The sequence below is a fragment of the Panicum hallii genome, chromosome 9 (assembly GCF_002211085.1).
Source record: "Panicum hallii strain FIL2 chromosome 9, PHallii_v3.1, whole genome shotgun sequence".
Taxonomy (NCBI): domain Eukaryota; kingdom Viridiplantae; phylum Streptophyta; class Magnoliopsida; order Poales; family Poaceae; genus Panicum; species Panicum hallii.
This window is the reverse complement of record NC_038050.1, coordinates 61,502,168-61,522,264: the sequence shown is the minus strand read 5'-3', so window position 1 is coordinate 61,522,264 and position 20,097 is coordinate 61,502,168. Positions and strand designations below refer to the sequence as shown.

At 43.7% G+C, this 20,097-nt stretch overlaps 4 protein-coding genes and 1 long non-coding RNA gene across 6 annotated transcripts; 2 read left to right on the top strand and 3 right to left on the bottom strand.

Moving 5' to 3' along the window:
• Window positions 1–598: 598 nt before the first annotated feature.
• On the bottom strand, window positions 599–5,172 carry LOC112874970 (sugar transporter ERD6-like 16). Its single transcript, XM_025938609.1, has 18 exons — window positions 4,912–5,172; window positions 4,341–4,403; window positions 3,876–3,965; window positions 3,726–3,785; window positions 3,570–3,635; window positions 3,360–3,425; window positions 3,193–3,268; window positions 3,042–3,106; window positions 2,805–2,897; window positions 2,643–2,723; window positions 2,424–2,508; window positions 2,304–2,347; window positions 2,168–2,230; window positions 2,025–2,084; window positions 1,781–1,834; window positions 1,508–1,567; window positions 1,277–1,391; window positions 599–1,112 (listed from the first exon to the last, which is right to left on the bottom strand). The coding sequence occupies exons 1-18, from the start codon at window positions 5,170–5,172 to the stop codon at window positions 991–993; spliced, it is 1,524 nt and encodes a 507-aa protein (XP_025794394.1). The 3' UTR covers window positions 599–990.
• Window positions 5,173–5,904: 732 nt separating this feature from the next.
• LOC112874056 lies at window positions 5,905–15,289 on the bottom strand. Its single transcript, XR_003224873.1, has 4 exons — window positions 15,082–15,289; window positions 7,628–7,771; window positions 7,049–7,363; window positions 5,905–6,267 (listed from the first exon to the last, which is right to left on the bottom strand). It is a non-coding gene; the product is annotated as an uncharacterized LOC112874056 (long non-coding RNA).
• LOC112874051 (pentatricopeptide repeat-containing protein At5g18950-like) lies at window positions 8,140–10,260 on the bottom strand. The gene has a single exon (XM_025937212.1). It carries the CDS (start codon window positions 10,239–10,241, stop codon window positions 8,451–8,453), a length of 1,791 nt encoding a protein of 596 aa, XP_025792997.1. The 5' UTR covers window positions 10,242–10,260; the 3' UTR covers window positions 8,140–8,450.
• Window positions 10,337–14,358, top strand: LOC112874055 (serine/arginine-rich SC35-like splicing factor SCL28). Of its 2 annotated transcripts, none has more exons than XM_025937219.1 (7): window positions 10,337–10,646; window positions 11,597–11,674; window positions 12,139–12,303; window positions 12,386–12,453; window positions 12,538–12,577; window positions 13,890–14,045; window positions 14,146–14,358. In XM_025937219.1, the coding sequence occupies exons 1-7, from the start codon at window positions 10,441–10,443 to the stop codon at window positions 14,153–14,155; spliced, it is 723 nt and encodes a 240-aa protein (XP_025793004.1). In that variant the 5' UTR covers window positions 10,337–10,440; the 3' UTR covers window positions 14,156–14,358. The 2 variants fall into 2 exon arrangements, with proteins under 2 accessions (XP_025793004.1, XP_025793003.1); XM_025937218.1 differs by having other exon boundaries at window positions 10,341–10,646; window positions 13,884–14,045.
• LOC112874052 (probable protein S-acyltransferase 17) lies at window positions 15,023–19,898 on the top strand. The gene is made up of 10 exons (XM_025937213.1): window positions 15,023–15,419; window positions 15,506–15,599; window positions 16,734–16,828; window positions 16,904–17,071; window positions 17,356–17,428; window positions 17,500–17,552; window positions 18,491–18,582; window positions 18,784–18,836; window positions 18,921–19,046; window positions 19,452–19,898. Exons 1-10 carry the CDS (start codon window positions 15,271–15,273, stop codon window positions 19,725–19,727), a joined length of 1,179 nt encoding a protein of 392 aa, XP_025792998.1. The 5' UTR covers window positions 15,023–15,270; the 3' UTR covers window positions 19,728–19,898.
• The last annotated feature ends 199 nt before the right edge of the window (window positions 19,899–20,097 follow it).

The following is a 20,097-nucleotide window of genomic DNA, read 5'->3' as shown; positions in this document are numbered from 1 at the left end:
CCAAATTGCCACTCGAGCAAATTGGCGGGCCGGTCAAAGCCGGCCTGACCTAGGCCAACCCTAGATGGCCCGAACACCTCCCCCGGCCCCACCCCAGCTGGTTGCCCCTGTCTCTACAGGTCTGCCCGCTCCCGATTCCCCAGGCACAACGAGGGCGCAAGGTGGCAACCGAGGCGGCGTGTGGCGAGGCACTGAGCAGGCCAGCGGCGAGGCGCGCGAGTTGCTGCCAGCGGCGAGCACGTGGATGGCAAGGGTGCAAGCTCTGACCAGCGCGCAAATGGTGAGGGCGCGTGCAACAGTCATCCAGCAGCCTTGCCAGCAGCGCCGTAGTGGCGGTCCGGAAGCCGGCAGGCTTTTTTAGGCGCAACTCCAGCCCCTATCCGGCGCAAGGGGTGGCTGGCAAGCTTAACCGAGCCTTTTACAATTAAAGTTGGCTTAGAAACTTTAAATTCATCCATATTTTGTAAAAGATGTTATTGCAATTTATAAAATTTCTATAGATTAAATATTTCAAGTCATGTATAATTTATATTGTCAGTACTCAATTATATGCTATTAATATATAATTAGGCTGTTAAAAAATTTGTACACCCTTTCAAATTTTGAATACCCACCTTTTAAATTCTGGGCCCGCCCCTGTTAATCTGAGAGGGGAAGAAGGGCAATCCACTTCGACACTCATTAATCCGGAGGTACATGGTACATAATGTCGTTTCAGCTACTGCTCAATAATCTGGAGGGACATGGTACATACTACATAACCTCAATCTGCGTCGTCCTTAAACTACAGAGGGTACACTACAGATACAGGGAGACAGGCAGGGGAGAAGGGAAGGGGAAGTGGGAGGAGGCGAAAAGTTGCTTCTTCTATCTCCTGGCTCCTGCAATGGGCAGAAGTCCGATGGTGAAGGCCGCCGTGTAGGCAGGAAGGTAAAAGTGTATATCATTTTTCATCTTAGAATTCTTCTGTTGTGTGGTGTAAATTCATTATTATCTTCTGGAGTTTAGAGAGTCTTGAATCTGCTCAAGTGTTCTTCCCTTGGTCTCGGGGACCAGCTTTGCCACAAAGAGTATAGTGACCAAGCTGGCTGCAGAGAACATGAAGAAGGTCCCTACACACAAGCAATGGAACAAACGTAAGCATGAAGGGTCCATTCCATGCCTTCTATGTTTAATCTGAAAGTTTGTTTCTGACTAGGCAAATTTCATAACAACGCCGCATTTTTTTTAAACAAGAGAAGTAAAAGGTGAACTGCAATAGCGTCAGGTGCAATACCTGCAGAGCTCCAGTCCATGAGGAAGCTAAACGAGTAAGAAATCGCGAAGGAACCTAACCAGCTAACAAGGGTCACCAAGCTTCCACCAATTGCTTTCATGTTGATTGAGAATATCTGCAGGCAGGAAATTCGTATAAAGGTAAATTCGTATAAGGGCCAGCATACATAATGTACCATTTTTCAGCCATGTTATGGAATCATCATCAAAGCCAATCCAGATGCCATTTTACCTCAGACATGACTACCCAAGGGACAGGACCCATTCCAATCGAGTATGCCCCTATGTACACCTATTTCAGGAAGTAGCAACATTGACAGAATGTCAGATAGCTAGAGTGCATGACACATAGCTTACGGGGATAAGTATCTTCCACAATGCGCCACCTTTACTAGATATAATAATTTCAAGCGGCTTGACATAGAATAAGTACAGCTTAGGGTACTTCAAGATTTCAAATTGTAACTGAAGAAAACTGAAAGTACAGGGATACAGTTCCGCTTACCAGTATGCCGGAAAGAGCCAATGTGGGAACCCATTCTGGGAAAAGTCCTTGTGCCTAACAGGGAATTAAGCATTCACTATTATACAGGAACAAAGGAAAACATTTTTCAATAGCATGTGTTGCAACTTTTACCAGTAAGTTCCCAAGTGATTGACATTAACTAACTTAAGACAGTATCATACATATTGTCAGTCTCGAAAGTTCTTTTTTCCTCCACATACTAGGTTAAGAGCATCAAATTTACCTTTAGGAAGAAGGATATCCCGGTCAGGAAGCAGCCCAAAAATGTTCCAGATGCGGAGACCTAAATGACAAAAGCATCTCACAAAACATTCTACCTAACAATCTTTCTTTGTATACATCAGCTCAGCTTTATAGTGTTTATACCATCAGAAGAAACCTTCTCCCACTCCTATCCATGAGAATGGCCCCGAACAATGTGATTGGAATCTGAAACAATCATTGTTATGAACAAAATGTTCTAATTAGTAACTTTTACCAACTGAAAGTGGTTTTCTCAAACCTGAATTATGCCAATCAAGATGGTTCCAAGTTTTCCAGAAAATCCTGAAGTTGTGATAAAACCAACAAATTCATAAAGGACTGTCAGAAAAACACGACAGTATCAGAGATATTTGCACACCTGCAGAACTGAAGATATAGCTTGCATAGAAGCCGACACCATTTATCCCTCCAAGTTGCTGAAAAACCATCAAGCCAACACCCACCTGCGCATATAAGATCAACAATTATATGCCAGCTTACAAATGTTTCTAAAAAAGTTTCATATTATTAAATTCCAAATTTAGTGGACAAAAAGAGACGCATATTGTAAAAGTATGTAGTTGGAAAGCTTCCTTACAATGACAGCAATTATATTTTTACTGAGAAGCAAGTCTTCAAGCCTGGCCTTTGGAAAGCTACGGAGCGACTCAATATACTCCTGAATAAAATATCAGTTTGAGCATAATCTTCTTCATGTTATAAATTCCAATATATACAACCAATTAGGACATAAACCAACTTTAATTTCAATTGCTTCTTCAGATATGTCAGTATCCTCTCCTCGCAACTTTTGCAATGAGGCATGAAATTCTTTTTCCCTTCCGACATTAGCCTGTAATTTGAACTCATTAAACTCACACTTTGTATGTCCTAACAAAACTGCTCTTGCATGGAAGCTGATTGTTGTGCACCACAAACACATCTAATACAAAAAGTCACGTTTCACATAACATTCACCTAAGCAGAAGTGCCTTACCAGCCATCTTGGAGACTCCGGAATGAAGAAAAGCCCACCTAGCAGGAGGACACAAGGCACTAAACCTGCACACGGTAACTTCTCCTCATTTCCATCCAGCATAAATATGAAGTATATCCATGAATCTCATATTGATGTGAACACAACTTACCCACTAGTACCAAATTGCGCCATGCAACCAGGGCCCCAATTATATAGGTAGCTGAGCTTCCACAACAGATCAATAACTGCAAATGAAGAAGAAATCCAGTGGTCAATATTAACAGTTAAAAAAAATCAAATGCGAGTTATGGGATTCTTGAGATCTAGTTTTCAAACCTGGTTTGAAGTTGCAAGCCCCCCTCGGAGATTCTTTGGTGCTATTTCAGCTATGAACACAGGCACCTGCCAGATCCAGCGCATCAGTACACTAAAATGAAGGTTATCAATGCTAAAACATGAATGATGGAACTGATATTGATAGGGATCGGAGATAGGATAGAGTAAGCAGTGTAGTGAATCTAATTCAGAGATGCATGAGGTGCGTACCACATAAGAAAGAACTCCAGTACTAAAGCCCAACAAGATTCTGCCGAAATAGAGCATGATAGCACTCTGCACGTTCATGACAAGTTGCAGTGTTACAGATGGAAATGGTCTCTCAGAACAGAAGACTTGGATCAAGCGTTGTATCAAAGAACAAACCTTAGCCAAATGTATAGAAAGCCAACCAAACATACAAATAGTGGCTGATATCCGCATGGTCTGTTACAATATTATAGCAGAGGAGACACTGAGAGACAATCTTCAGTAACACTAAGCAAATCGGCCCAACTGACAGGGTAGTAATTTTACCATTTTACGTCCAAGAAAATCTGCTAGGCGCCCACTAGTAACAGCACCAATCATTGCTCCAATTGTCAATATAGATCCAAAAATTGCAAACTGCAGGTTAAAAACTGACAAACACGTCACAATATAACCGAGAAAAATGTCAGAATCAAACAAAGTACATTTAATCTACAAAGGCATTACTCAAAAAGTTTGTTCAAGCTAAACTCCCTTGGTTAAAAAAATAAGCGCACTAAGACAACCTAAACATTCTCCCTAAACATTTGCCATCAATGTAATTTTGGTGCACTAAGAGTGAAGTGAACATTTGAAAATGATATGAAAAACTGTTTCAAAAGTAGTTTCATAATACATTTCCTTGGTTTATATACATGATGATAAATTTCAGTTACCACAATTGCGATTAAAGAACGTGGCAATGTGCTGAAGTTTGAAGAACACTTTGTTTTCAAGGATATTGTCACAGACCTCAGAGATAGATAGCCCGACTTCATGTATGATTCCTGACTGCGTGGGCGCAGAATAGCCGACCTGCAAAGAAACATGGCCGAGCAAATGCATCACGATTCGACATAAGAAAAGCGCCATCAGCACGTTCTAGTGGAACAACAGATATAGTATTATATGTCCCAACTCCATGATTGGAAGAGGAAATCTTGTCCTCTAGCAAGAAAAAGGTCCTTTTGCGAAGACACGTCCAAATCTGATTTTTCTTTTTTCTATGCTCGACTGTTCGTTTCACTGTGCGCGCTTTGTATGCTGCAAACGCATACGGGTAGTATGTTTCTTTTTTCTTGGTTTTGAAACATTTTCCCTGGAGGCATTACAGTAAACCAAATGGTGGCAGCTGACAAAAAGAAGGTTCATCGTGTTTGGGACGACGAGATGTTCGAAAGATTAGGCAATGCTTCGTGGAACCTGAAAGCCATGGCAACGTTTTCGCATCACAGCGTTTCTCTCCCAGAGGCAAGTGCCGAATGCGCGCCGCCAAACAGAGTACAGGTTTGAAAGGAACGTAGTTAAGGAGGAGGTGGCTTACGCAGGTGCCGAACTCGAAGGAGCCGCAGACGGCGACGGCGGTGGAGACGAGGACCATCCGCAGGGACCCTCCGTCGTCCGCCTGCAGCCGCCCCTGGCTCCCGCACTCGGACGCCTCCGCCTCGTCCCGGATATTGGGTTCCGCTTCCTCCTCCTTGCCGCAGCGCCGGAGGAGCGGCTCCGTCACCTTGCAGCCCGCGCCGCCGCCGCCGGCCCCGACCACCCCGGCCTCCACATCCTCGGCCACCCGCACTATGGCCATTGGTTCTCTTCTCTACCGACGGGATCAGGAACCCGCACACACAAATGAATGAGCTGCTAGTCCTAGGAGGAGGCGAGGAGCGCGCGCTCGCGACGGCCGAGATGGATGGCAGGCCGCAGCGCTTCTCCGGTCTGGCGGGCTGCGCTGAGTGGGCTGCCTGTGGCTGTGGGCGACGCGAAGCGCGGCGGGGTATTTATACCCGGCGACGGGGCTCGGGGGCCCGGCGCCAGTGGGCCAGAGGAGGGAAAATATCTCGGGCCCTTTTTGGGAATTGCCTCGAACCGTGTGATGATTCATCATCTTAAAAAAAAAGCGCCCGCGGGTTTGTTTGTCCCGTCCGATGGCGCGATAAGCTTAAGAATTCGCGAGATGAGTCAGGGTTAGGAAGCGGAAGGATCCTGATTTGGCTTGGTTGGTGACAGGCTGACACCAGGGAGTGAGAGAGCAGCAGGTTGCGCTAATTCATGCCGGGCTCCAATTCCTCCAGATTTAAGAACTCTCGAGATAGCACAGCAAAGAATATGGTACCCTTACCGGCCACGGTATTTGGTACGTAGCGTATATTCTGATATAGCGTATATTCTGATAGAGCGTCGGAGGTAGCTCACAACCGTAACTACTTACACTAATAGTAGAATAGTCGGAATAAAAGAAAACTGACCGAAAAGTACTCGGGTAGGACTTCTGAGATTGTATCCGGCTATAATTTCCATATAACTCTGTCCCCCTAAATTATATAAGGATGGGTAGAGACCCTCTCCAAATAAGATTAACCGATCAACATCTAAAGCAATACAAACCACCACACAGGATGTAGTGTATTACGCTCTCGACGGTCCGAACTTGTCTAAACTTTGTGTTCCATGCACTTTCGAGTTTCTGATCTCGGCGACACCTTACTGCAACTCACCACCTTAAGTTATCACTTGGTAGACTTGGAGATTAAACACCGACACCTACCGTGCCGGGCGTCATTATCCTCGGGAAGGAACACCCCAGTCCTCCTGCATTGTCTCTCGCTGGGTACTTGGCTTCCCTGTTCCCTCCTCGAGTGATAATCAGCTGCAAACGAATTAAAAAAATAATACCAATCACCTGCAAAACGAATTAAAAAATAATAACAATCAGCTGCGCGGAAGAAAATATCTCACTGGAGCGCACTGTTTCGCCAACAATAATCTGGCTCATGATAAGCTAGGCGGTGTATAATATAATGTAGCTAGCTGATGCCCGGGCATGTGCGTGACTCTTAATTTAGCTCCGATATCGCTAGTAGCTCTGATCGGAAAATGCCATTCGCTAATAGACTCTAGTGAGCAAGATTGCGGATGCAAGCATTCCTCAAAAAAAAAAGAAAAAAGGTTGTGGATGCAAGCAGTGACGTGGAAGTGTGTGTGCAGTGCAGGATCCATCACTGGAGGCGGCCGGTTGGCTGGAGATAGCCCGCCCTGTGTCGGCGTTGAGCGATGCTTCCGGTCGATCTGCAGTGCTGGTCACCTATGATTGTGGGATCCGCGAGTTTTGTGCATAGATCCCACGTCGGCCTGCCGTGGCGAGTAACATGCACGGGCTTTGGCAGGCACCGGCAACCCCTGATCGTGTTCAACCAGGTGGGAGTTTGGTTTGCTGTTGCTGCCCAAGTGCCCATGGCGTCACTTGCCACTTGCTAGTCAGGTCAGGCCACACAATAATGTAATCGGTGAGGGGGCTGTTCCGGCCGTATCCTTCCATGTGGGAAATCATCTATCAAGACGTACAGTATCATATTTCCAGGTTACCCTGGGTCTCGGTTCCCCTTGACCAGAAGGGGGCCGCTTACTGGATGTATCCTGCACAAGCTCAGTGGAGACGTTGCTGCTTCAGCAGGGCCACTTACCAGATGTATCCTACACGACTTCAGAGGAGGGGAGCCACGGCGCGCGCCTTCACCGACTGGAGGGAGTGCCTCAGCCTCTCCCTGCAACTACGGTGTGATTCAGTCCTACCAGGAGGCATAATGATGAACGAATGAATAGATAACCTCGCAGCATGACTGGTGTGTGTCATACGAATGAATAGGTTACTTTCCGCCATTCACCAATTCAGTGATTCAGCGATGCTGACCAATTCAGCGAATGTGGGGACTCCAGAAACGATTCCTAGTTTTGGCTTGTACAAGACAACTGTAACGACCAATACTTCCTTGTCCAACCTGTTGAGTCAGCAAAAACAAACTTTGGATTTGCACTCAGGAAAATTCTCATCTGCTCAATTTTGACAACAGCCGGAGCTGATTTTACAGTCAGCACAGCAATAACAACTTCAGGTGAAAGGCATTGCCATTCACCTTATACACATGGTGCAAGTAAATCATAAATAGTCATTCTATCTTTTTAGGTACACAAGAAAGCTGAACGGTACCGTATTCACAGAAGAGATTACCAAAGAGATAAGAAAAATAAAGGAGAGAGCATACCTCCCCTTCCTGGCAAGATAAAAGGTGTTGCTTTGATACAGCCAATAACATGCTCCACATCATTCAACATGATCTGCTCGAAATAACCTACCAACGGGTACCAACAGCTGCTGAGAGACACTCACCAAACCCCAAATGAAATATCTGTAAGAAGGAAAAAAAGGTTAGATGAGACCACATGTGTTGGCGTGTGTTGGCGTTGCTGAAAATCAGAAGACCTAATTACATGGTAGAACAATGAAAATTGGAGTATGCGAGGTGCAAACATAATTCCTTACCATGCAATTTGGTTGATCTGATTTACAATTTGCAACAGCTGTCAAAAAATTAGTATAAGGATGCAGGAGTTAGCTCCTTTTTTGAGCCATTTCCCATGACAATGATTTTACACAGTTACGCTACGATGATAATACGTGTGAAGAAAAATCTCCTTTGGATACTTTGACAAAATGGAATGTTTCTCAAAGTATTACTCATATCTTGAAAAAAAAACCCTAAGAACATGCCTTGAGCATTATTCTCATTTCTGAATGATACAAATTGGCAACTATTTTTTATTCCTCATGAAAATTCTACACTGACACTACAGGAGCTACAACACTTGGCAAGCTCCACCACAATTGCAAAAATGCTCGAGTCAAGAGTCAATTATGAACCAATAATAACATCAAAATTTTCTGATCACCAGAATCTTCTGCTGAAGGCGTTTGAGTACCCTCTCTGACAGCGCCAAAACAACACTATCTTGGTGGACACATCAGCCTTGGGAGGGCCAAAGAAACATTTCAGCCATACACAAGGAAATTGATTGCTAATAGTTTTGCTACTGGCTGCTCGCCAAAATATTATCCAGTTGGTGGGAGTAAGATACATTGTCTGGGCACAGCTTATCAACAAGTATAGTACAAGCCAACCTGCCTAATTGGAATCCAACTTTGAACATTATATCTAGGACCAGCAACGCATCATCCACTCGCCCTGAGGTGCTCAGCGATTCCACCAAAGTATTAAACGTCTCTTGCCGAGGTTTTATGTTGTTCTTTAACATACCTGCCAACCACGCCATGCCTTCATCTGATCTACCGATCTTACAGAACCCATTGATGATGCTATCATTGCTCCAGACCAATGGCTCCAAGCCCTTAGCCCGCATAGACTTGATCAGGTCCACTGCAGCATCCACCTGTCCTTCCTTACACATGGTGGCTATGAGCGGACTGAAGGTTGACACTGTAGGCTCCAAACCGGATGATGCTAACCACTCATACATCCGCATTGCCAGGGCCAACATCCCAACCTTGCATAGGCCCCGTATTAATGTGTTATAAGTGATCACATCATGCTCAATCCCCTTAATTGACATTTCCTCGAACACCTCAAGTGCCTCATACACCCTCTCATTAACACAAAACCCTTTGATGAGAATGTTACATGTAACAGTGGTCTGCTTGAGTCCCTTCTCAAGCATTTCATCATATACCTTGCGGGCCTTCTCAAAGTCACCAGCTTTGAAATAGTAACTGACAAGGGAGCAGTAGGCATACTCATTAGGCTCGAATCCCAGGTCCACCATTTCATCCCACATCTGCTGTGCTTCTCTAGTGCGGCGCATTTTGAATAGCCCGTGGATCACCGTGGTATACATAATTCTGTTAATGTCATAGCCCCGCTGCTTGATCTCTCTGAACACACGCAGAGCCTCTTCACCCATCCCTCGACCAAAGAGCCCATGTATGATCCGCTGGTAGACCACATTGTTCGGGGTGCACCCGGCTGCGATCATGAGGTGGAGCGTCGCGGAGACCTTGGCGAAGTTGCCGTCAGCCGCGAAGGCGCCCGCGAGGTCTGCCGCAGCGTCGGCCGGCGGCGGGGACCCGCGGCGCGCGGCGTCGCGAAGGAGGTGGAGCCCGTCGAGGGGGCGGCCCTGGGCGGCGTAGGCCCGCGCGAGGCAGCCGACGGTGGTGGCATCGCCGGGGTAGTCGGGCGAGGAGGAGAAGGCGGAGAAGAGGCGGAAGACGAGGTCCGGGCGAGCGGCGCGGAGGGCGGTACGGGACGCGGCATTGAGGGTGCGGAGGGAAGGATGGATGCCAAGGTGGGAAGCGAGGAGGTCGGCGGCGTCGGCGGCGAGTTGCGGTGGGAGGCGTCGGAGCAACTGGTCGACCCCGGGCAGCGGAGGGGATGCGCCCGCCGGTGCGGCGTCTGGGGCGTGCGAGGGGGCTGGGAGGTGCGAGGAGAGAAAGCGGAGGAAGCGGAGCGATGGGTTCGGGGCGGGGAGAAGGCGGGAGAGCGTGAGGCGGGCAAAGTCCGGGTCGGAGAGGACGCCGCTGGGGACCTGGGAGAGGAGGCGGGACTCGAAACACGGTGCGCGGCGGGCGGCGGCCGCGGCGAGGTCGGCCGCGTCGGAGACCGCGGATGGCGTCAGGGTGCCGGCAGGATCGGATGCGGAGGCGGAGCAGAGGCGCCTAGCGATAAGGAAGCGAGGTGGGGGCATGGCTGTGCCCTGCCGGCGGCGGCGGTGCGGCGGCGGAGCGAGAGGTGGTGCTGTCTGTTGTCCACGCCGGGTGTGAAGTTGCCCAGATTTGGTTGTGGGCCGTCCACCACAAAGTTGGCCCATGGGGCTTTCCGGTTGTTCTCAAGCCATCTTCCTCTCTCATCTTACGAGCCTTCTCTCTCTCTCTCTCAAATCGATTTTGTGGGGTGGCAAAAATACAAATCTCTCTCCAAAAAATAGAAGACCCTTGAGCCAAACCCCGGAGAAACCCTAGCAAAGCCGGTTCCTCCTCTCAGGCGCGGCGCAGCATCCGCGACGAACGATGGCCGGCTACCGCAGCCGGAGTCCGAGCCGGAGCTATAGCCCTCGGAGGCGATACAGCCGGAGCCCTCCTAGGCCCAAGCGCTACGACGACCCCCGCGACCGCTACCGCGTGGGTGGGGGCGGCGGAGGCGGAGCCCGGCGTGGGTACGGTCGGCCGTCGGCGCAGTCCGGTCTCCTCATCCGCAACATCTCCCTCACAGCCAGGTCAGTTCTCGTGGTACCCCCCGTGCCCGGGGTTATATCTCGTATGACCTAGGGTTCGTGGACTCCGCGCTATCTGGTTTGGTCGATCTGTGGAGCCGTTAATCCTAATAACCTCTTTAAATTTTGTTGTTGCCGCATGCAAATACATCCAATTGATTCAGTTGTATGATCAATCGTCGTTTTGTTGCTCAGGACAGTTTAATTAGTCATTGACCCACTTTGTATCCATTGACCTGTAATGTGTTGCTTGATGTTGATTGTTGCTATATACACAAAAAAACAAATACAGTTGCTTGTTTCTACCAGATGGTGTTCATAAGTTGAGTGCTGGTTCAATTGTTCGCTTGTGATGACCAATTGTTTGGTTGTTTACATGCTGACAAATGCTTGATGGCCTCACTGCAATGGGCTGTTAACATTTGATGTGTGCATATATAACTAATGAGGTTGTTTACCAAAACGTTCTAGGAGAGAAACAAATCCATCTGTCATGACAGATGCTTTGGATTTTGGAAGCCATTCACTAAATGGTTTGCACATGATGGTGTGCATTCTTAATCTGCTAAGTAGTTTGAGATATCAATATTACATATATTGGATCAGTCCTGTTTAAGCGATTGTCTTCAAGCCTTTGACAACTTTAGAGTCAATTTGGATTTTATTCGATGTGTTGGGATGGGATTTCCCAATCATTTTGGATTTTTAAGAAAATTTATTACTGTTGCATTTATGGAGCTGGTGTTCATGATTATTGGTACTATGATAGTCAAGGAACATTTCTTGTAGTTATAGTAGTGCAAGCTTTTCAGGTTTGTTCAACCATTGAACCATATTTGTAATCAGATCTATGAACTTTGGATGTTTCCGCATCTTATTTAGTGGTTGCCAGTGCCACCATGTACAACCCAGAACAGCTTGATGAACTGTTTTCTTCTACTCATCTGCTGCAGGCCAGAAGATATTCGTGTTCCGTTTGAGCAATTCGGCCCTGTAAAAGATGTCTACCTTCCAAGAAACTTCCACACCAGGTAAAAATAGCTTTTATATGTTTCTCTGCATTTCTTATATCAAACTCTAGTTTAATCACATGCCAATCTTTTCATTAAGGCTATAATAGTTGTGCATACACAAACAATTATTTTGTATGAAAAAGTAGGTGAATTATGTGGCGCACACCCATCAGGAAACTTATACACTATACTTATTTTCCAAAGTTCATTTGAAGACTATTAGTTTGACCCCATTTGGATGTAAATGGTAATGTAGTATAAATGGATTTTTATGTGTCAATAATGGTCCTGTATGATATCATGGTTGAGTTTGTGCTGTATATTCTCACTTTGGTAAACAGTTGTTTTATGTGTCTTTGCCAGTTCTTTTTTAATCAGTGATTGAAATTAACAGTCAGCTGTTGGAACAAAGAATTATCTTTGTCTGAATTACAATAAGTGTCTTCTTTCTTGATTCTTAGTCGAAATGTTCAATTTTACAGGGAACTTCGTGGTTTTGGATTTGTTAAATTTCGCTACCCTGAGGATGCTGCGGTGGCCAAGCAAGAGATGAATCATCAAATTATTGGTGGCCGAGAGATTTCAATAGTTTATGCTGAAGAGAATAGAAAAACACCCCAAGAAATGCGCATGAGAACAAGAATAAGGTATTTTCATCCTTTATACTTACTGTAGATTGGCCTTTGTGGTAGTAAATTTTAAACTTGAATCGTGCTTCTGTTGCTGTAGTGGTAGGTACATAGACAGAAGGTACACAAGGCGATCGCTATCTAGATCTCCAAGGTCTCATTCCCACTGTAAGTATAAAGCATTTCGTAAAATTTATATATTTACATTCTTCCACTTTATTCTAAAATGTGACATCATTCTTTTCCTGGCAGCTTATTCACCCTCACTATCTCTGGCGAGGCATGACTTCAGGTTTGAATTCAATTTCTAATTGAATAGACTAGTATATTAACAAATCACTCTTATGGATCCTTTGAACGCCTCATTGTTGGCACATAAGGAACAATTGCATTTATGCTCCCCTTTATTTTAGCATATCTAGGTTTTAAATTTCTGAAATTTCCAGCACAAAGAAATAGGGCGGTCTCAGCTTGTCTAGAAGTTTTTGTTTTGAGGTTAATAAATCCATAAAGCCAAGCCATGTGGTTAAACACCTGTAATCTCATCGCTGTCATGGTGTATATCCACTTGAATTTAGGTAAAGCAAGCAGGAAATAGAAATTATAGCCTCATTCGTAAACTATATGATGTTTTAGAAATCTCCAAATTTAACCAGCATTGGAAGAAATATTTGGATTGCTCAGACGAAAATAATATCATTGGATTTGTCATGAAAAATGTTTTCATAACATAGTAATAATGTTACAATGTCTGGCTGATAATAAACGCAATGGTCAAACTTGCATAATGGAGACTCAAGAAATTTAATTTACCTTGCTTGTTGAGTACTTGAGTGGTTAATTTAAGTTTTGTTTGCTCCTTAGTCATTCTTACTACTTATGGGTGACTTTACTCAAGAATGACATAGCAACGATAAACAAGAAATTAAGAAACATAGCTTTTCTATGTTTACACTTGGATGTGCATGCCATGTTTCATTAGCAATATTGTTAGATTGTTTGATAATTGTTGATTGGTGTAATAATATATGTTCTTCTTGACATGAGGCTATGAATTTTGCTCTGAATTGTGTTGCTCTGGTTGTGCTTATTATCCAGTCAACAAAGAATATAGAGTCTAAAAGACCAAAAGACAACCATGATGTTTGGAGAATAAAGACCAAAGTGAAAGTACCATGACCTCCAGAGTTGGAGAATGTGAAAGGGACTACTGTTAAAGATAAAGTGGTACTGTCACCCAGAGTGTAAAGATAATCTTGGCTAAGAAACCTGGGGGAAAGAGTTATTTTCAAGTGAGCTGATTCTGTTGAGCCAGCACCTTAATGCATTGCACATTGCATGTTTGGAACAAAGTGGGTAGCTTTTATTGATATGGGACAGGTAAAAAAATTGATATCTTGCTTTATAATTCAAGTTGTCTTGGGATAAAAGTGTTACTGTACAGTTGCTGTTGATAACTGTTCAGTTATATAAAATTTGGTTTGCTGATGATTTTACTTTCTTATACTTGCTAGGTATGATATGCTTTTGATATAGTGCTCCTTTTGTCCCTTGCATGCCATCGATATTCAGGAATTTGAACTTTCAACTATTTGTAGGGGCAGGGACAACCGTGACAATTACTCGCCTGGGGGTTCATACTCTCCTCGTCCTCGGAATAACAGGCACTACAGATCAGGTAGTCGATCTCCAAGCCCAGATGGGTGCAAACCTCAGATGTCACCAATCACCGATGGGCATGGTCCAGCTGCTGTATCCAGGTCCAGACCTCACTCAAATTAAATGTTGCCTTTTTTATCTGTTGCTTTTGCACATTCTTTGTGTGATAATTTCATATTTACAAGATGGCATTTCATTCAGCCCCAGATAATATGGTGCCATTTGGGATGCTTTGGAATGGAGGTGGGAGGATGGAAACTGCAGACGCCTTCGTTTGATCAATCTTCCCTAGAAGAGATCAGTAGGTTTTTAGTAAAACATGCTTGTATGGGTGATGCTTTCGGTTGACACAAACAACAGTTTCTTTTGTGATGCAGCTTTTGTGCTTTTCAAACTGATGTTACCGCGATGGAATTTTGTGTTCGTTTTTGCTTGAATGATATATCATCAATCTGGCAAGGACATTTTACCCGTCTTAATAAATTGTCCTGCCCGCAAGTTCAATTATTGTTCGCTGCAGTGTCATGAAGGCATCTTGATAAATGATAACATTGGCTGGGAAAAGTTTTGAACGGAAGTATTGCCAGTCGAGTCATGTACTTAGGGTTAGATAATTGAATGGAAACTGTCCTTTGATCAGAAATGAGCTGGTGGAAGGGAAACTCTTAAGGTCTCTGAATTTCGTGCTTGACGGCGTTTTTTCCTCGAATGTGAAGGTAGCGGCGTCGTGCAGTTAAGGGGGAACACTTTCAACACTGATCTTCTGCGCTCGCGATCGAGCTAGCCCAGTGCTGACATTGTGACGTGCAGCGCAGTAATGTGCGGCACAGAATCATTGGAAAATCGTCGCCGAGATTCCAAACATACGAAGTTATGATTCAGAGGAGACGCAGGACCAATACTACAGTCTACAGTGAGCAAAGATTCTTTAAAAATCAGACAAGCCATATCAAACAAGCCATTAATTTATTAAATACTATCCTTCGATATAGGAAACCGGACCCCCCGTAACTCGTACGAATTCAACCTAAACTCTGAATTAGTGAATTTTAATTCACTACTATCTCCAAACAAGAAACAGAAAGGAGAGGTCGCAATTCAAATCTTGAGAATTACTAACTTCAAATCTGAACTTACCAAAGATTTGCAGACCAATCGGCACTCCAATCAGGCCTAAAACCTCGTAAATGCCACATCTCCCCCACTCAATCAGAAGAGGTTGCTTCGCGTTGTTCCCTCCGTCCGGCGGCGGTTCCTCTGACTGGATCGATCAGAATCACCGGCGGCGGTTCGCCGGCGAGGGCGAGGGGAGGAGACGGCGGCGGGATGGAGGTGCCTTGGCTGCTGGTGGCGCACGGGTCGGTGACGGCGCTGGTGGTGGTGTCGTTCCTGTGCGGGCAGTGGCCCATCTTCGAGGGCACCTTCGTCCAGAACATCAACCACTTCCTCACCTTCGGCGCTTACCACTACCTCCTGTACGTTTCTCGCGCCTCCCTCCTCCCCCTCCTTTCGCTCCTGCCCCTGCTTAGCGAGTGAAGAAGGGTTTTTCGCGCACGCGCAGGCGGTTCGTGCAGGCGGTGTGCGGCAACGGGGCCAAGGATCTCGTCCTCGGCGTCGAGCAGTACTGCTGCGACCGGCCCAACCCCATCCTGCAGGTACGTGGTAACCTCATTCACTACTTGAATTGCCCGTGATTGGGGAGAAGTGTCTTGAATGGTCAATGATGGAGGAGAATTGTTCATGACGAAAAGGCATGTAGTGAAGATTTAGGTTTTTCGGTTTCAGCTGTGAAAGCTTGATGCTGCGTGATTATGGATAACTGTCGAATTGTTGCTAGGAATCGTGGGTTAATCGATATGGGATTGGTGGTGGGTGCTTTGCTTGGTAGCCCCGATGCTTGATTAGTTGTGCAAATGCGGAGCTTTTTCTGAACCAGAATGTAGTTGATCGAGTATGTTTGGGTTTTGGTTAGTTACATGCTATGGGTAAACCTGCTGCATTTTCCAAACATTAAATATGTAGCCAAAAGCTGCTGATTGAGGAAGGGATCTTATCTTCTTCAGGTTCTGTGAAATTGTTAAAAGGTTTGTGTTACTCTGCTACTTCGCTGGTGCAGCTTGGATATGCGAGGTGTATGGCTTTATTTGGAGGTTAAGTTGGAGTGAACTAAATGTAGTTGAATGGGTGCACTGCTGAGCGGGGCCATGCCAATCACAATTGGTCGATTGCAGCTCCCACACGAATGTGTGAAGCTGTGATATGTGAGTACATGGGGGAAGATCGTAAAAGGAGGGAGGTAAGAAAGAGCTAAGAAAGACAGGAGGAGGAGCGGAGAGAAAAGGATTTGGAAGGCGGGTAAAGTGAGGACTGGAAGGAGAACAAGTGAGAATAGTGATACATGTTGCTTTCTGGCGTCACTTGGCATTTAAAAATGGCATGCTTGAACAGTCGATCTGAATTTAAACTCCCGCACTGAAATAGGCAGCATAGTGGTTTACTATTACGAATGGATAATAGTTGCATATAATTCGCATAAGCGTCTTCCCTCTTACATTTAGATTCCTTGTTTTCACTGAGATTTGTCGTACTGATTATTCCATTAATATCCTTGGACACATGAGCTGACATAAAGTACTTGGCCTGGCAAATCTGTAGCTCACTCTTATATGAAATTCCCTACTGAGCTTGGAGTTTTTCTCCTGATATGTTCCCTGACTGCATATAACATTTAGAGTCTGCAGCAGCTCCAAATCAGTAGTTTGTGACTTCATTTCTTCTCTCAACTGCAGGTGTTTTATGTTGCCATAATTGGGGTGACATATTTTATAATAGTGCAGACATCTTTCGAGTATATTCCTGGGTATTATGTTAGTGGATGGCACAGGTAACTTGCAACTGCAATTACTAATTTGGGATAGATTTCATTGTCCATTTCTAATGACGAGAGGTCTGATTGCAGATATTTGAGCATCGTTGCTGTTGCTGTTGGTGCTATACTCTTCGTGCTCACTAGCTTTTCTGATCCTGGGACCATTACTGCTGAGAATGTCTCTCAATATGTATCTGCCTACCCATATGACAATGTTATTTTTGTGGAGAAAGAATGTTCTACTTGCAAGATTCCTAGGTATATTTTACTAACATGTCAGCTAATTATTGCATGCTGAAGACAGTGGAGTATTTATCTGTAAGATTGTAATTAACTATTTACTTAAGTACAACTGTAGACTTTCACAAATGAGTTGAAATGAGTAATCCTACACATGTGCAACAGATAGAACTGATTTCTTAGAAGTCCTTTTAATTTTGTTAACATTCTAGGATAATAACTTCCTTTCTCTTTTAAATGTTCATCATGTCTGTTACCTTTATTTCATATCTTAAAGTGGTTCGTTAACCATTTATATGCAGACCAGCCAGGGCAAAGCACTGCAGAATATGTGATAAATGTGTTGCTCGATTTGATCACCACTGTGGATGGATGGTACATACACTTGCTGCTTGATGGTATTGCTTTAGCTTTGTTTAGTTCTGAATTTGTCCTTGTTGATACAGAATAATTGCATTGGGGAGAAAAATACTCGCTATTTTGTGGCCTTTTTGGTTTGGTGAGTTTTGCTCAGGTTTCTTTTCAGCCTACCTTATAATCTTTATATGGCCTAAATGGGAAATCTAAAGGCTCATACCATTTCTCACAGATAATCATTTATGTTTTTCTATGTTTACCTTCTGCCTGTCTTTTAGAGCCTAAATAAAAATTCCTAATGATCAACATGATTTCCAATTAAAGCTCATTTATGTTATTATTATGGAATGAACTGTCATTCTTTATGAGTACCGAATATTAAGCCAACTACAAATACCAACAATAGGACATCAATCAATGTGAAAAGACAAGTAGGCGTCTCAACATATGCTATCTGGCTTTGGCTTCAAGATTAACTTTCTTACAATAGTTTGGATCATTGGTTGAGGGTGTGGATGTATACCTAGACCACCTAAGTTCAAATCCTCGTCAAGGTGAATTTGGGTGCCTATTTCTTCTTAATAAAAAAGCCACCTAGTTCCTCCTAGGTTGGTGAGTTTTTAAAAAAAGGTTGGATCATTGGTTCCTTGTTATGTTCTTTGTTTTTATGTGAAATGCTTAGCCTTCTAGAAATCTACAGCATAATTTTCCAATGTAGTGTGCAAAATGCAGTTGTTTAGTTTAGATGTAGTGTTAACTACTGATCTATTTGTGCTGTAGCTTCATGGTTTTCGTTCTAACTTATGGATCATCTTATCTTTGTATTGCCAAATCAGTCCGGGAGATTTAATCAGCACTAGACTATTCTACCTAGCCAAACACTAGAGCCTTTTTGTTATAGTCACAATTGTGCCAATTATCATAAGTAGGAAGCAGGAAGCTAATTAATCATCAAAGTGACCCGCTGACCTGAAATATTTAAAAACTCTGTTATTGATGACTATCGAACATTTTTTGACATAGTCTTCTCATTTTCCCCTAGATGTTTTATTATTTACTTTGTCTTCCCTTTGACAACAGGCATTTTCTTATATGTGTGTATGGGGCACTAGTCATTGGCTTCATTCTTGCTGGTGAACTAAAAGAGAGGAAAGTCATCTACATTCTCACAGGTTATCAATGCCTTCTTGAGAACTTGCTGCCTTGTTCAACATGAGTAACCTAATATCTGAAATAAACTTAACCATTCACATATGAGAATTTAGTTCTCTTGCAGGAGAGTTAAACTCTCCTAATAGCGCTTCTTAGACATGACTTATTTTAATGGACCTATATTTTCGTATTTGTATTGAACTGTCGTTGGATTTTGACAGCTTATTATGGTATTGAGAACTCGTTCTCAGGATTATTTCCACATGTTGCACAGGTACGATAGAGGAACACATTGAATCCAATCTTTTTTTTTACTGCTCTATTGAATTTGTTCTTTTTACTCTGGTCAATTTTGCAGTGGTTGCTTGCTGTACATAACACACAGATACTCCTGAGTGTATTTTTGGCTATACTAGCGTTGCTCCTTGGTGGTTTCTGCGCATATCATGCACACCTTTGTTTAACAAATACAACAACCAATGAGGTAAGGAAAAATTGACAACTGCACTTAAACATTTGAAATTTAGTCAAAAATGTCTTTCTCAAGATGTACACTTTGTTCCTGTTTAATGAAAACTCCATCTTTCTTTGTTGTAATCTTTAAATATTTCAATTAAAAGACTAGCTTCACTTACTATCTACGCATGGCTTTTGTTTTGGTATACAAAGTAGAACTTTCTAGTATTTCGAAAAAAAAGTATACTTTCTAAATGAAGCATATATATGTGTAGGCAGATTTTGTAAAAAATCAGAATATCAGATGCCTCTCTCAAGGAGACATGAAGTGCTATACCAAGTGGGAAAATGAATTTAATTAAATAAAAAATAGTTTGAAGGATGTTTCTAATACAAAAAATGCCTGTGGATTTTCCCCCACAATCTTCTTCAGTCATTCAAATGGCAAGACTACATCATGTGGATGAAAAAGGAGAATGAAGCGAAGGCAAATGCTGCTGCACTCAAGGCCAGCATGGGCTCAGCTAACAGCGATGCACACAAAGCTCCTCCAAGCAAATGGAGGGCATTCTTCGTTAGGTCCAGAAGACCGAGTGTGGAACCAGTTGTGAAAAACAACATATATGACCGAGGCATGATTAGAAATATGTGCGAGGTGATTGTCCCTTTGTCAGAGCGGAAGTCATTTTCCCACAGGAAATCAGATTGAGACTGACTGTTGTTATAGCTGTTGTATCACCAAACTGTTGTATATCCATGTAGAATTTGTGAAAGATTTTTTTCATATCATAGAGGAAATATTTTCAGGATAATTTGTTCAGGACTGATGAGTTAGCATCAAAACATAGATAAGAAGTTTTGAAATTCCATTTGTCTGTAATTTGTGTCCTTCCTGAAACATTTGTAATCTGTCGGAACAATAGAGAGCACTTGCTGCACCAAAAGAGGATTACCGCATTGGAAAAAGGAAAAACTCTTGAACAGAAGGTACTTGATTTTTGAAATCTCAAGAGATGTGTAGAACGGTGTTAGGAAGAAAACCCTGTGCAACAAAATGTTCCATAGCTGGCAATGGTGAA

Excerpts from the sequence above, each read along its gene's own strand:
- LOC112874051 (XM_025937212.1), bottom strand. The coding sequence starts at position 10,241 with ATGGGCCAACTTTGTGGTGGACGGCCCACAACCAAATCTGGGCAACTT.
- LOC112874052 (XM_025937213.1), top strand. The coding sequence starts at position 15,271 with ATGGAGGTGCCTTGGCTGCTGGTGGCGCACGGGTCGGTGACGGCGCTG. Across the intron at positions 15,600-16,733 it reads GGCCCAACCCCATCCTGCAG|GTGTTTTATGTTGCCATAAT; the intron begins GTACGTGGTAAC and ends TCTCAACTGCAG. Across the intron at positions 18,837-18,920 it reads TATTTCCACATGTTGCACAG|TGGTTGCTTGCTGTACATAA; the intron begins GTACGATAGAGG and ends TCAATTTTGCAG.
- LOC112874970 (XM_025938609.1), bottom strand. The coding sequence starts at position 5,172 with ATGGCCATAGTGCGGGTGGCCGAGGATGTGGAGGCCGGGGTGGTCGGG. Across the intron at positions 3,636-3,725 it reads TTTCTATACATTTGGCTAAG|AGTGCTATCATGCTCTATTT; the intron begins GTTTGTTCTTTG and ends ATGAACGTGCAG. Across the intron at positions 2,085-2,167 it reads GGAGAAGGTTTCTTCTGATG|GTCTCCGCATCTGGAACATT; the intron begins GTATAAACACTA and ends TTTGTCATTTAG.
- LOC112874055 (XM_025937218.1), top strand. The coding sequence starts at position 10,441 with ATGGCCGGCTACCGCAGCCGGAGTCCGAGCCGGAGCTATAGCCCTCGG. Across the intron at positions 10,647-11,596 it reads AACATCTCCCTCACAGCCAG|GCCAGAAGATATTCGTGTTC; the intron begins GTCAGTTCTCGT and ends CATCTGCTGCAG. Across the intron at positions 12,304-12,385 it reads CGCATGAGAACAAGAATAAG|TGGTAGGTACATAGACAGAA; the intron begins GTATTTTCATCC and ends CTGTTGCTGTAG.